At 45.4% G+C, this 14,235-nt stretch overlaps 4 protein-coding genes across 4 annotated transcripts; 1 reads left to right on the top strand and 3 right to left on the bottom strand.

Moving 5' to 3' along the window:
- Positions 1-93: 93 nt before the first annotated feature.
- On the bottom strand, positions 94-808 carry UA08_03459 (hypothetical protein; the record flags this gene model as incomplete). The annotated part of the gene is made up of 2 exons (XM_020265761.1): positions 94-642; positions 734-808. 2 exons carry the CDS (start codon positions 806-808, stop codon positions 94-96), a joined length of 624 nt encoding a protein of 207 aa, XP_020121235.1.
- Positions 809-2,780: 1,972 nt separating this feature from the next.
- Positions 2,781-5,743, bottom strand: UA08_03458 (hypothetical protein; the record flags this gene model as incomplete). The annotated part of the gene is made up of 8 exons (XM_020265760.1): positions 2,781-2,899; positions 2,996-3,306; positions 3,367-3,692; positions 3,796-4,468; positions 4,524-4,546; positions 4,913-4,933; positions 5,067-5,447; positions 5,555-5,743. 8 exons carry the CDS (start codon positions 5,741-5,743, stop codon positions 2,781-2,783), a joined length of 2,043 nt encoding a protein of 680 aa, XP_020121673.1.
- Positions 5,744-6,144: 401 nt separating this feature from the next.
- On the bottom strand, positions 6,145-7,780 carry UA08_03457 (hypothetical protein; the record flags this gene model as incomplete). The annotated part of the gene is made up of 6 exons (XM_020265759.1): positions 6,145-6,269; positions 6,329-6,606; positions 6,658-6,813; positions 7,132-7,309; positions 7,364-7,515; positions 7,578-7,780. The coding sequence occupies 6 exons, from the start codon at positions 7,778-7,780 to the stop codon at positions 6,145-6,147; spliced, it is 1,092 nt and encodes a 363-aa protein (XP_020121674.1).
- Positions 7,781-8,564: 784 nt separating this feature from the next.
- On the top strand, positions 8,565-9,529 carry UA08_03456 (hypothetical protein; the record flags this gene model as incomplete). Its single annotated transcript, XM_020265758.1, has 2 exons — positions 8,565-8,880; positions 8,943-9,529. The coding sequence occupies 2 exons, from the start codon at positions 8,565-8,567 to the stop codon at positions 9,527-9,529; spliced, it is 903 nt and encodes a 300-aa protein (XP_020121669.1).
- Between the last annotated feature and the right edge of the window lie 4,706 nt (positions 9,530-14,235).

The following is a 14,235-nucleotide window of genomic DNA, read 5'->3' as shown; positions in this document are numbered from 1 at the left end:
TCATAACAGAAGAAGAAAAATTTACCTCACGGTAAAACTGTGTAAGATTTATCATGCCGGAGACCGACATAATGATGCATCTTAGCAGAACCTTTAGAATTGGATTATCTCTTGAAGGAAGCCCTGATCGACAAGATTCCATGTACTATCGGGTAGGAGATATTGTGTTCCGTTTCCAGGCTGGTTATACCAGGGAGCAACAGGTCCGGCTTCGACGTTGTCGATTTCTTCGATAGTCAACCATCTCCCATAAATCAGCCCGTCTTCTCCACGTTTGAGGATGTTTGACGGTGGGATAGAACGTTCACTAAATGGACGACCGGCCAGAGACACAAAGCTGCCGTTGGGCCATCCGAACCGATCAATCTCTGTGTTGTTGGGAATGCTTGTCATGTAAGATATTTTCTTGCCATTTGAGTCAAGCCTAAAACCGTCTTGAGGAGGCTTTGGCACAGATCCGTCATACTCAATCCAAGTATCATAGTAGCCTTGTGGACACTCCCGTCCGAAACGACCGTAGTCCGTGAACATGGAAGCTATCATAGTATGAGTTGGTATCGCTGTCGGACCAAGTCTCGAGTCGCTACAGAAAGCTGTAGTGACCAACGGCTTGCCCAGTTGGTCTCTGCCATGGACATGGCTCTGTACAACTAAGACATGATTCTAGCTGTTTAATAAATAAATTATTAGCTGGGTTCTGTACCATTGTAGGGCTCAAATTAAATGAACATACTGTAGTAGTTGGTGTAGGGTTCTGCGAAAGAACACCACCAGCAAGAAGCATAATATAGACGATAGTGGTATACATTGTAGTTGAAATTCTTGTTCTCGGGCTCAGTTAAGTATTGCAGTCAGGCAATAATACCAAAGACACTTTTTTCATAAGAGTCAACGATGGCTAGGTATCTAAGATGAGAAGACAACATCTGGGACATCACTAGTCTTTAATAACCCAAACAGCCAAACTAGATGCAGCTATATGACACTTTCATTGGACCTGAAAGATATCTTAATTGATCTAAATCATTCGTCCATAAAGTATTACTTAGCGGTGAGATCTATTCGAAAGTATGCGCAGTGCTACATGCATGTTCCGGCAATCATCTTCGTATGAAGATCCATGTATGTATGCCTAGATAGCCGATGGTGACCGTGATGCTTCTTGCACACAGTATAGCAGCTGTAAGAATAACCAGTACCTCTTAGTTCTGAACATTTAGTAAAACGCAAAGTACCCAAACATTCATCCTTCCCTTTCGGATTTTACTACATTGGGCCTAATAAGAACAGCTTGCATATTTTGCCGTTTATAAAGGCTAGCTGAGCCAGAAAGTCTTCTGTTTACTTGACTGAGTCCATTTACTACGTAGAGAAAGAGAGTATTTCTGAATGCTACTTTATTGCATTGCGTTTCTGTAAGGTGCTCAGTTAGCGCAGATCTGCCTACCATGGCTAGCTGAGGGAAGAAATGTTCCAAGTCCATTTCAAACCCATTTGGAAATACGATGAGTTAGTAAAAACCAATGCTCAAAAAGGGGCAATGTTTGCACAGAGTTTTTGATGACCCACTTCAGAACAGAAATGTGAAAGCATGTTTCCCCATTTCTCAGAGCCAATGCACCCCGTTCTTGAAAGCCAAGAAGCTTGATGCTCATTTTCATGGACATAAAGTCATTCTCTCTAAACCCTACGGTAATATATTGTAGCATACATAAAACTGTATCCTGAAGTGTTCACCGTAGACACGGAGAAGCAAGTAGGTAAGGCGGGTTTTGGAATGTTCTTGGCGTACAGTATCGATAATTTGTTTCCTGCATATGTACCTAGCCTTGAAAGTAAGTATATTCATCTTTACAGAAGATTATTTCTCTTAAGTATTAGAAGATGGTTACCTTCACGGTTGACACATTGGTATGCAATTTTTGTCATTCCGAAAATGCAAGGCACATAGGTATACGGAGGTATATCCGGAAGAGAAGCCAGAGAGGTGAGACATCTCTACTTAGATCAAAGAACCAGAGCCCATCCACATCTCTAAATCTTCCCCAGCATCAACGGGTGCCCGTATCCCTATTAGCTGTTTTTACAACGGAACGTTTAATGAAGAATGAAGAGGTAATGGCATACCCTAACCACTGTTCCACCAACAGCTACTGTCTCCATCATCTGTAATGGTACAGTAGTCTGCTCTGCCACCACCGTTAATATCTGCTAGACGAAGATGACCCTGGGGCGATCCTTCATTTGGCTTCCATAGCCCGCCATCTATGAGACCTAATTTCTTAGCGTTATTATGTTCGTAAGTATCACCATTAGGTGCGATGCCTTATCAGTGAGATAAATGATATCAATCAGATACGAAGCACTCTGTAGTAAATAATCTAGTTTAAAAAATATCCATTAAAATAACCATTTGTCCTTTAGTTTGCCATTTATTTAATAGAGCTTTAATCTATGCGTTAACCACATTTCAGCTTTGGGGGGTATATCTCCGTCTCTCCGAGATGTACTGAGACGATGCAGGAATTTCCGCTTTGTTATGGAATAATAGTCGGTTCCTTACACACAATATCACAACGCCAACCATTAGCCCTAGCCCTAAGCCTAATCTAGACACGGATCTCGTAGGTCTGAAGTTGGTAGTCATTTAAAAAATCCGCTCTGTCATACCTTGGGGATCTTCTTATTCTTATTTTGCATTTCAAGTGAAAATAGCTCTCATCACTGCTAATGACTTCATATTGTAGCAGGGTTTGCTGGGCAGCATCTGCCGTACCGCATCAAGCATTCTCATCCTTGATGATCCTGCTATGTCGAGTTTGCGTAGTGCGACGGAACGCTGGCAAAACACGTAGGCAGCAATAAGCACTAGGCTGAAGGCTTAGCTCAATATGACTATCTGCAGCGGCAATAGTAATTTTTGAACCCACGCAGATTCCGTGGCCAAATAATGTGAACTTTATGTGTATAATAATCCGTTACTGTGTGGATATACCCCAGCGGTGATGATACAGTTCAAGAGCCTTCCTGAGCCGTTTCTCTGCCGCAACATATTCATCATCCATAGTTTTGAAATCATGGATATGTTTAAGTGCTGCCCGAATATCAAACGCAAAACTAGGAGGATGCATATCCATCAAGAGCAAAGTAATGCTACTTTGAGCATTTGCGATATCTTCCACTACTTTAGTAATTGTATCCAGTACTGCATGTGAGACGCTGGACCAATCGAGTGAGGGCTTGTGCATAGATTCATCCGCCTCTGATATATGGTTGAGAGTATAGGAGTGTAATATGAAAAGAGCTCTTCGGAGTTTCTCAGTCTGGATGGCATCCCAAGTTCCAGGTCACATGAAGAAAACTCACCGGATAATAATAGCGATTGCCGCACAATACACGTTCCATTTTCCTCCAGTCTGATCCATAATAACAGCCAAATATGTGCGAAGGGTGTGGTCTAGTCCATTAAGCTGAGTATGCCTCAAGGCGACCTCCGTTACATCCAGTGCTTTGAAGACTTGATCCAGGAGCCATGCAGCCTGTGCTATGCAAGCAAAGCCACCGGCATTTGACGTTATAAGACTGTCTGCAAAGCCAAAGGGTAATTTTAGAACTGTATCTTTACTTTGACTCGGAAAATCGTTTTCAGTTGGTAGTCGCAAGTCACTGTCGGAGACACTTGTTACTAAGGGCTGTTGACAGTCGTTGCGTATTTCACAAAAGAAGACCCTACGCCATTAGATATCAGTCACCTTCAAGTTTTACATAGCTTGAAGGGCATTACCGTTCGCATACGATAATTCCCCACCACGTATTAGCATCCTCTTGAGCTTTTCGATATACCTCGGCATTCATGTCTTGGACTGGCTTTGCAAGATGCAAGCGAGCAGTGTAGCCCATCCTGGCGCAGAGACCAATAGAAGAAAATGCATCGTGTAACTTACCATTTGCGTACTCGTATGTCGCAAGGATAATACCAGCCTGAATGAGGTCTAAAGATGGCGGGAATGATACCTGCACTTGAGCAAAAAGTGTCTTGGTAGCTATGTAGAGAGTTTCCCGATCAAGAGGATCAGGGACTGGAGATGCAAACTCGGGATGATAGGTGATTAGACACATACTCAACAGCAGAATAGAAAAGCCGGCTGGAGGTGGTGTACCGAAATCGACTAGTTGATCATGAATACGACGGTGTGAAACAACGGGGACAAAGGCATGAATGCCACGGAAGTAACGAGCACTGATATCGTCCACGAACTGACCCGTTGTTTGCATCATGCGTAGAATTTGTAGATACAAAGTGGAGTCGCTATTTGTCGGCCGCGAGCGCAAGACATCCGACAGGGAGTAGGAGAGCAGCAAGGATGAGCGTATAACGGGACTAGAAGTAGACGCCAGCGATAGTTCTACCTGAGCCGAAAGATGACACTGCTCTGGCGACTTATACTGGCAATTAAGCTTCCTTCTTCTATTGCATTAGTATCCTCAAGCCTGAATTCGCCAATATCAGTCTCTCGTCTTACCGAGTGCAATAGCCGCAGCGCGGCTGGACTTTGTCACATTTCTTCTTACGCAGTTTGCAATTCACACAGACCAGACGCTGCGAACTGTCGGCGGACAACATTTACAGTGGCTGTGTATCGAACTGGATACTAGAATGCTTGGAAATGAGGAGGAATAAGTGAAGAGAACGAAAAGCAAGGACAAATGTAGGGTCCGTCGAAAAGGGAATAGCGGCGGCCGACGAGTGGAAACCATCGGCCGCCGTGGCGGAGTTAGCGGAGGTAAGCCGTGTCCAGCCCTAACTATATTTAGACGTAGTAAGAGATGACTGTCCCTATTAGCTATAAAGGTGTTAACCAGGGTACACTGTCTCTCATGAATAAATACAAGGCGCTTATAGAATACTTACTATAGCTGCAGTATTAGTCACCTTAATAATAAGTAAAAACTAAGCAACCTTTGGTAAGACCTGATAGTCTTCAATAAAACAAGGACCTTTTAGCATAGCTTCTTTCTAAGCCCTGTACCCTAGTATTTATCACCATCCCTAGTTTGACTCCTACCTTTTTCACGTCTTTCGCGATAGTGGCCAGAGTGGCAGGAAATAAAGACTGGGTGCTTGACGCAAATGCGCCATAGAAGGGCACAAATGTGTAAAGAATCTTTGAATCCGTCACATTAATCCAGCACCAGGGCAGTACACTTGATAAAAGAGTCGATGGAATCAGGATATTCAACGGCCCCGTGAAGCAATCCGCCAGATACTTCGGAATTGTTCGGGCAAAAATACCCGCTCCATTTATACTCAAAATCAGATCGACGAGCTGTCGATGTAATAGAAAGCGATGTAGAGGCCCCAGAAGTTGAATAGTGAACAGTAAGTAGGCCGGCTCTTGAAAGAAACTCCATTCGACGATTGGCCCACTCTTGCGTCGAGGAACGCGCTGTTCCACAAAAAAGTATAAAAAGAAAGACAGCAATAGCATGCCTAGTGTGAAAAACCCAAGAAACCTCATTGTCCAAAGCCGATGGTAGGAAGTAGGTTTTCTACAATATCAGGGAACACGAGGCCGCCGTTGGCAGACCCAGTTGCAGCCAAGGCCACCGCGAGAGATCGATGCGAGGTGAAGTAGATTGACATGAGTGACAACACGGGGCTGAATATCAACCCAAACCCGAGGCCCATGCAAATGCCCTGGCTCAGAAACAGCTGCCAAAAATTGGTGCTCAGAGAGGCCATGAAAATGCCGACCACATTAAGAAGGCATCTCACTCCCCAAGTAAGTTTGAAGAAGCCAGCATCCGATGCACGCCCAGAGAATGTGGCGACGAAGAAAAGCAGAGAAATTTGGATTCTTCCTATTAATGAAATGGTTGACGCAGATCGTTAGAGAGTAGCTCCGTAATTAGGGTCACGGCCCAGCATAGTATCAAGCTGCACAGGTCAAGTTCTCTAACAGTGACTACTGTAGCATTTCTGGAGGTTATGGATTCTATTGCACCCTTATCTCATGCATCTTATATGACAGGCTGTACGATGACTAGTCTGATTTTCCAAGCTAGGTGCAGCTTTTTAGTCCGTGCATTCTCCTTCAACAACAAGCTATATCTCACTATTGATTCCCCAGGCCTTTCCATCCATCAGTAACTGCTCTTAGCTCTAATCTTCGAGCCGAACTTGAAGAGAACCCAAGGAATAGGTAATAGAGCTAATGCAACGAAACCTAGTAAACTACTAGCCCAGTCAATTCCAAGTCTTTCGTACACTAATTGATATCATTAGCTGCGATGATATTCGTCAAAGGGTCAGGCTATCCCCACTTACTTTGTATTGTGAACAAAGGGAAGATTCCTGAGAATGTGTAGCGTGCCAGACAATTCGCACTAGCGGAGCTAGCCACAACGTTTCCTTTGTATGTATATCCTGAATATTGCATAATAGAGACGAACACGCAGATATTTCTGAATGCGAAGGGTATGATGGCAACTGCTGGAACCGCCCAGGATATACCCTCACGGGCACACCAGCCAAACCAGAAAAGACTAAGAGGTAATCCGAGACTTCCTATCATAGCCGAATAAAGGCGATGTTCAGGGGGGATGCTGTGTGGTGGATATTTAGGTATCTGCTTCCTATAGAGATAAACATCACACAAAAAGATGGTGATAATCCCGAGAAAGCAACCGATGGCAATGGACAGAAAGACTAGACCAGATTGGTCAATAGTGAAGACGTAAACACTGCTGAATGTGTAAGGCACTGCCGCGAAGAAGCTAAACAAAGTGCCAAAAGCGCAGGAGACGTAAAGACTGGTAAAAGACACAATTGGTTCAAACAATAGCATCCGAACAGGTCGTATAAGTCCCACTATGGCAAATTCCTTCAATCTGTTTGCGCCCTCTTGGTCTTTCTGGCACTTCCAGGCCTCTTTTCATAGCCAGGCGTCGTTTGATAACAGGGTGGTATGTTTCATTCGTGAGAAGGGTCAAGAGAAGGGTCAAAGCAGCGAAGAAAAGAACCGTCCATTGAGACCAACGTCAATTCTTGCGGGTCACTGTGAACGAACCTATTACAGGACTACTATTGAGTCAACAAAGGTTACCAAACAAGAGGAAGAACAGACGTACCCAAGCCCTGGCCCAAGAAGGGGATTGAGAATGAAGATGGCCGTTACAGGGCCTCGAGCCGCCGGACGAAATGTTTCAGACAATGAGCCTTGAGCCACAGCAAGAATTGACGACCAGGAAAAGCCAGACAGAAACCGAAAGAAAAGCAGCTCTCCGAAATTCCGAGAAAAGCCCACCGCTATAGTAAATGAGGAGCCAAGAAGGATCGAGCCCAAATATACAGGGTATCTACCTACGGTTTCGGAGAGCGGGCCACCAACAACTGGCCCAAAGCCAAGTGCGAAAACGTACAAAGTGACAGATAGGATTGCGACCGTGCTGTTGACATGGAACTCTTCCATAAATGCACTGCGAGCAGGAGTAACGATGGAACTTGCTATGGACCTATGACACCAGGGTTCAGCAAATGGATATTAGAACTGACTCCGTGTTCTTGGAAGACCTACGCAGTGAAGGCCGAGGCGACCATCGCAGCCAGAAGGACCATTTTCCTCCATGTAGGCCAATTCTGGGGGTTTTCAACCGCTGTTTCCCACTCCAGCTTGTCTTCCAGGGACATGTCCGGCGAGTTGTCCAGCTTCTCTATAGGTATCTCGTCCTTCTCCACGCTGTCATTTCCAACCTGGCCCTCCTCAGACAGGGTTTCCATCTTGGCGTATTCGAGGACTCGACTGTTTTCCCTTTTGTTTTTGTTCAAATGGACATGAAAGCAGTGACAAGGTTAGCTGGACTTCAACTGATAGATCCTTTTCTTGTCCGCGTGGCAAAATTAATTGACAAACAGCGGTTCAGATTAGTATTCGCCCGAACTCCAGGGCAATGAGAATGAAAATGAATGCAAAAGCAGTTGGATGATCATTCGTGGGTTACTAAACGCCGTTTTTAGGATTACATATGTAGTTGATTAGTGATCAGCCATCATAAATTGATCTGTCTGTCGGCTGGGTGCGTGCCAGGCCAGTCCTGCACCGGACGTTAAGTGCTACATAATTCTGAGTAGACAAATCACTAAATGGTTAAGTTGAAGCTTGATAAGTAATCATAATGGCAATTTAAGGGCAGGGAAAGCTTTGCTGCGGCAGGAGACTTCTAAGTAGAACTATAAAATGACTCCGTTTGTGGTGTGCTCGACAGTGCATTTTCTGTCTGGTACTGTAATGCCTATTCAAAACAAATCTCCCAATGCCTGAACACCTGTTAGTGACTCTTCCTTCCCCCCGGCTCTAAGCCCTGTTGGGGAAGATTCAGTTGGCGAGACCTGACCTTAAGATCACCTTTATCCGCCATGAAGTATATCCGACGGATGCTTTTTTCAAGCGCGACATGGAAATTCCTTCTGGTATAATATATTCTATATCTGGTACTACTAGCGAAAAAGAAACGAAAGGCTGATTATGACAGAGATCCTAAGCGACATCACCGCACTGTTCACCATGGGATATGTGCCCAAGCCCGCGCAGGCACCCCGACTTCGCTATATCCATTTCAATGTGGCAGGAATCGATCGTGTTGCGCATGAAGAGGTGTTCCGGGACTCGAACATCACTATTGCTAGTTCCACTGGGGCACCGGCAATCGCAGTCAGTGAGTGGATTTTTGGCGTCCTTTTGGCACATTATCGTCAACTGTTCATGTTCAAGGAATGGCAAGATAATAGCACCTGGGGCAGACTAGGCCCAAATACGCTTACCTCGAGCTTAGACGGTAAAAGAATGGGTATTGTTGGATATGGCACGATTGGCCGTCAGGGTATGTCTTCTTCTCCCCTGATTACAAGAATTTCTCATACGAATTTGACGACTTCTGTTTAGTGGCTCGCATTGCGCAAGCTCTGAGCATTCAGACCGTTGTCTATACCTCGACGCCTCGAATCACGGCAGCAGAGAGGAGAAATAATAGCTTTGTCCAGTCTGGGTCGGGAGATCCAGACGGGACCATTCCAAGTCAATATTTCCACGGGAAGACGAAAGCGGATTTTCAACACCTCCTCAGTCAGGATCTAGACATTTTGGTGCTTGCCCTGCCGCTGACTCCGGCCACAAGACACTTGGTGGGCAAGGACGAGCTACGGATTTTGAACGCCAAAGCTGGAGCTTATCTGGTCAACATTTCTCGAGGGGCTATTCTCGACCAAGATGCGTTATTGGAGTCGCTACAAAAAGGTGCTGGCAATGGTGGCCTCCAAGGAGCCGCGCTCGACGTTACCGATCCTGAGCCTCTGCCATCTGACAGCAATCTGTGGGCAGCGCCCAATATTTTCATCTCACCACATGTCAGCTCCATCACCCCGCAAACGATCGGCCGGTCCTATGCAATTCTGGCAGAGAGCCTCAAGCGCCAGGCTCGAGGTGAGAACCTACTCAACGTTGTCAAAGCGCCACAGACAGAGCGGCTCTGAGGAAGATGCACTTAGAGCAGCATCAATTGAATAAACTTGAGAGCGTCACACTACGGACCTTCACTGAGTGTGCGTCTGGAAAATAATACCGCAGATGGGTTGATGGTTAACATGCTAAAAAGAGTATGAGTGCCCAACTGGGTCAAGCTCGTATATGCCAGGCAATCCGATCAATCTATAAGGGGACATGGACGAACTACTGCGGACACAGAAGTTAAAACCTGCCTTTTTTTATTTTTACACGCAAGTAATTTGACATTCATGATCTTGGAGCATAATCAAATGTGCAGAATTCTTAGACCATCCCTCATACGACACTGCAACAGGTCGATGATGTTCACATTTACTCGGGAGAGAATCTAGTAAACGTCGCGGTGATCAACATTTAAATTTCTTTTTCAAGGTACGAAGCTAAGAGACTCAAGTTTCTGCACCGAGTGATTGATGGGGCAGCATGAAGTCCCAGATCAACGCAGAGGTTTTGCCAGGACTGCAATTGCGAAAGGTCGGTGTTGGGATAAACCTTTTGAAAATCTGCACGCATGCACCTGTTTTATTGACGCTTGTAATTTTTGGATCCCGTAAAAATACCACTGGAAACACATAGAAAGAGCAGCTCTTCAACCCTAGGTTGGATCACCTTGCGTGCTCGACCAAGGCAAAGCCAGCATTTCGCGTATAGTAGCAAAACATCACGTTTATAAGGGTATTATATCAAAGTCTCTACCTAATTTATAGAAAAATGCAGCCATTATCAAAAGGAGCCGTAACATTTGATACCTGAATGTGATTTCGGTACAAGCCCCCTTTCGATCTCTAGGAATATATCAAGAGAATATCAAGGACATGCCAACAGGTACTAATGCTCGATTCAATAAATGATGTATATATACGCATGCAAGTCATCTCCCCACGGATAGACCCTCCTTACAACGTAGTAACGCTAATTGTATCCCTATATCTGCCAATGTAACCGTCAAATATCCTGGAAGGGATGCATTTATTGCAATATCAGTCTTGGCTACACGCCCCTACCTACAGTAGGGCTGGGATTCAATCAAAGTAGTCAATCCCAAGATTGGGTCAGCTCGTGCGTACATGCAAGAGGACACGTATACGGTTTGGTCTGACGATCTATCACCTTGTACTCCTCTCTCAGGTATGCAACATGCAACCTACTCATAGCATTGAGAACGCACAAAAATAAGAACCAACTACTTACTGGAATGCATAGATATACAAGCAGATATACAGTCGTGAAAAGAATATACCAATAAACAACGCCCATGCATAAAATCTCCGTATGCACATACCGCACGGCACGCAAGAAATCAATAGTTGCCAAAAATATCAGTTAAAGATCGCAAGGCACTTAGAAAGAATGCGGGGATTAGATGCATACACATGCGTAGATCCTCTATTTTAGAGTATGTGGTATATGGAGTACATGAGCCAGGGAAATCCCTTGCTCGTGCCACCCCTTGATTGGAGGTGGGCAGGGTATTTTACCGAATTGGGGGAAACAAAATCTCTATCTCGGATCGATCGTCTTTAGCAAGGAGGTTATCTATGAATGGATTATTTCTTATATATCGGTATGAGTGCTCTGTTGGTCCTTATTCCTCCTTGCTCGTGTGCCTAGTACTTGAACAGTGACTATAGATAGTATGTAGTAGGAATGAATATATTGGCAGGAATTCGTTCAAAGGTTACAGATGTCTGCAAGTAATTTTGGATGTTGCGTATATATTCATTGATTGTTTAGTGTTATCCTATAGTCAACTCCCGTACGTCATGAGAGAGTAGTTCCGAGCTTCCACATTGAAGCTATTGAACTTTATGAGGAAGAAGTTGTGTATACCTCTTTGGGAGGATAGTATCCATGGAATAAATATGTTCATAAAGTGTAATATAATAATGCACATAGGGTACCCAGCAGAAAGCTGTGGTATGCATATACGAAGTAGTAAAAATAAGTCATTGCTACCTAGTTATTCAGTGCATATTTTTATATTATATCTAGTCTAGTCTCATACCCATATATCTATCTATCTATCTATCTATCTATATATATATCAACCTTGGAAGGTAACCCCATCAACGTGGCTCACGAGCATCAATGCAATGCTAATACGACCTGTCGATCGCATCTAGAACAACCAACACAAATACAAGTTTTCCTGTTTATTACTCCATCGGAAATACGTTATTACTAACTAAATGCCGAGGCGAGCGGCTGCCTTGTTTTTATGGCAGATAACGTCAATGCTGAAACGTATGATGTCAATTGGGTATTAAGACTCCGACGGATATAGTTAACTATACAGTATCCGCTAGATATCTTGTTTACGCGGGGACTGCTCGGTTGTCGTACATGCCACAAGCCTTGTTTTCTCTATGCCTTCGGCCTTCGTAGACGAGGGGCAACGTGGGATAGGGTAGTAAGCGAATTAACAGTGTGGTGTTTGTTTTGACTGAGCTCTTTGACGTCCATGGGCGTATCAGAGCTTGCGTCACAGCGAGAGCCAGTTTCACAGAGCAGAGACGGCGGCCAATCAGAGGGCCACACGGGCCAGACGGTCACGGGATCTCGCATCGCACTCGCGCTTGATTTTTGTTTACGTCTTGGCGCCGACGCGGGTTCTTCAGCCACAATCACGACCACTTCACGATGCTCTCATTCATCCATTGATAGTTAGTGGTACGGAGTACGCCGTTTGGGAAAGTTTAAACAGGACTCTGAGATCATTCAGCTCGCCACCGAGATCGACCCCTCACCCTGATGCACGCTAGCTCCGTACTCTCGCCTATGGCTGCTCCATATACGAAGCCCGAGGCCGGGAGTAGCCTGCGCGAAAACGCCGGACGGTGGAACTGGACAGCCTAGTTAGCTGCTCGCCTGCGTCGTCATTGGCCTGCTCCCATGTCGCTCGTTCGTCGTCGTGCAGCTCGCGTGTGATGGCCCAGATTCAAGAATAGCAGCGTTGCTTTTTTGCGTGTTTTGACTAGCCACACATCCCTGTCTGGGTCCTGTTAGTTATCTAACTTATAAGGCTTAGCAGGTTTCCTCAAGAGCTAAGCGGAAAGTGATGGGTCCAATTAGCAGGCGTTCGAGAAGGTCCGAGTCAGCTGGAGTTGGACTCGTCGATTCGGTCCGACACCGCTCAGATCAGATCAGACATGTGATTGACCGTGTGCAACACGCAGAGAGAAACCGAAGTTGTTGCAGCAATAGTTGTCTGTTCATGTGTTTATATACACCGTGGTATACTTTCTGCGCCCAAGTTTGACCGAGTTGGCTGCGAGAATAACCAACTAATCGGCCCATTTCGTGGAGCCAGCAAGCAGTTCCTGTTCCTGTGCTAGTGCGGGGTTGATCAGGCACCTCAGCTTGCACTGGACCGATGCGATTTATATTAAATAAAATCAGTCCGCGGCACGTCCGGCTCTGACTCGTCCAATCATAGCCATGACCTGCTTCTTTCTCATACACGGAGTAACTACCATATGGCATATGGCATATCAGGTCCACGTTGAACATGATAGATAGGCCAGACGTGTGGCATATCTGATCGGTCGATTTCATCATCATTACTGTAGTTAACTTCCGAACCCAAAGCACGGGAACGCGGTGGAGACGAGAGGAGAAAGCTTCGGAAAGGCCAAAGCCTTACGGAGGTGGTGGGTTCGTCGCTCGTGTTATTTTTATTATTTCCTTGATTAGCTACTACCTTACTAGTAGTCGATGACTCGCTGATGATTTCTCTCGAGCGACGGCCCCGATCGATCATAGCATCCGTGATAAGATCACGAAGACCAATCAGAATGAGATGGGCCAGCCAGAGAATGCGAACCCACAGGCTGGCGTTGAATTGCTGGATTGAGCATGGATCTACAGCGAGCTCGAGTCTGGCTATGTACTTGACTACTGCAGTTAGTACTTACCACTTGGATGTTGACTAGTGTGGCCAGGAAACGGACCGGGAGGAATGCTGCTGAGTCCCTCAAGTACTACCTACTTACTTACTCTCCAAAGTCTGCCTGGATAGACAAACTGTAAGAAGAGTGAGAATCACAGAAGTAAAAGACAAAAAAAAAAAACATTTCTCTTGCGTAAGAAGCCCAATAAAAATCAGGAGGGGGAAGAAAACGAAGAAAAATTTTCCGACTAGAGCGCTGGTTCTTTGGTTCCTGGTCTGTTGCCGGGTTGACGCCCATCGCCTAAGTGACTGCCTCACTTTCCGTGCGACAAATTAATTTTATACCATTGGTTTGGAGGAGCCATCTATTGAAAGATTTCAATCAATTTTCCAAACGTAAATTTGCAGCGACTAATTGCTGAGGGCTAGTTAATTGCGGTAAGGACAGGGTACGAATGCGGTGGTTCTAGCCCTAATGCCAATCAATCAATCGTCGTTACTGCAGCAGCCAAACGAGGAGTAAAGTCAAACACCCGGAATTCCTCAGGCCAAACAAGGACAGCCAGATAGCCTCCTTTATAACATTTTTAGCAGCAATAGTTTGAGTATAAAGAGCCCTGCCAAGAAAGGGGAGCGTCCTCCTCTGGGGCGGCAAGGGAGGCATAAAGCAAGCAAGCAAGCAAGCAAGCAGGCAGGCAGGCAGGCAGCATGACCTTGCAGCCATGCTAGATGACGTGGTGCATCCAATAATAAAGCTAAGGAACGTGTTGCTCCAGGAATCCTCCG

Source organism: Talaromyces atroroseus (assembly GCF_001907595.1).
Source record: "Talaromyces atroroseus strain IBT 11181 chromosome Unknown scaffold_3, whole genome shotgun sequence".
NCBI classification, from domain to species: domain Eukaryota; kingdom Fungi; phylum Ascomycota; class Eurotiomycetes; order Eurotiales; family Trichocomaceae; genus Talaromyces; species Talaromyces atroroseus.
This window is presented reverse-complemented; position numbering and strand designations above follow the sequence as displayed.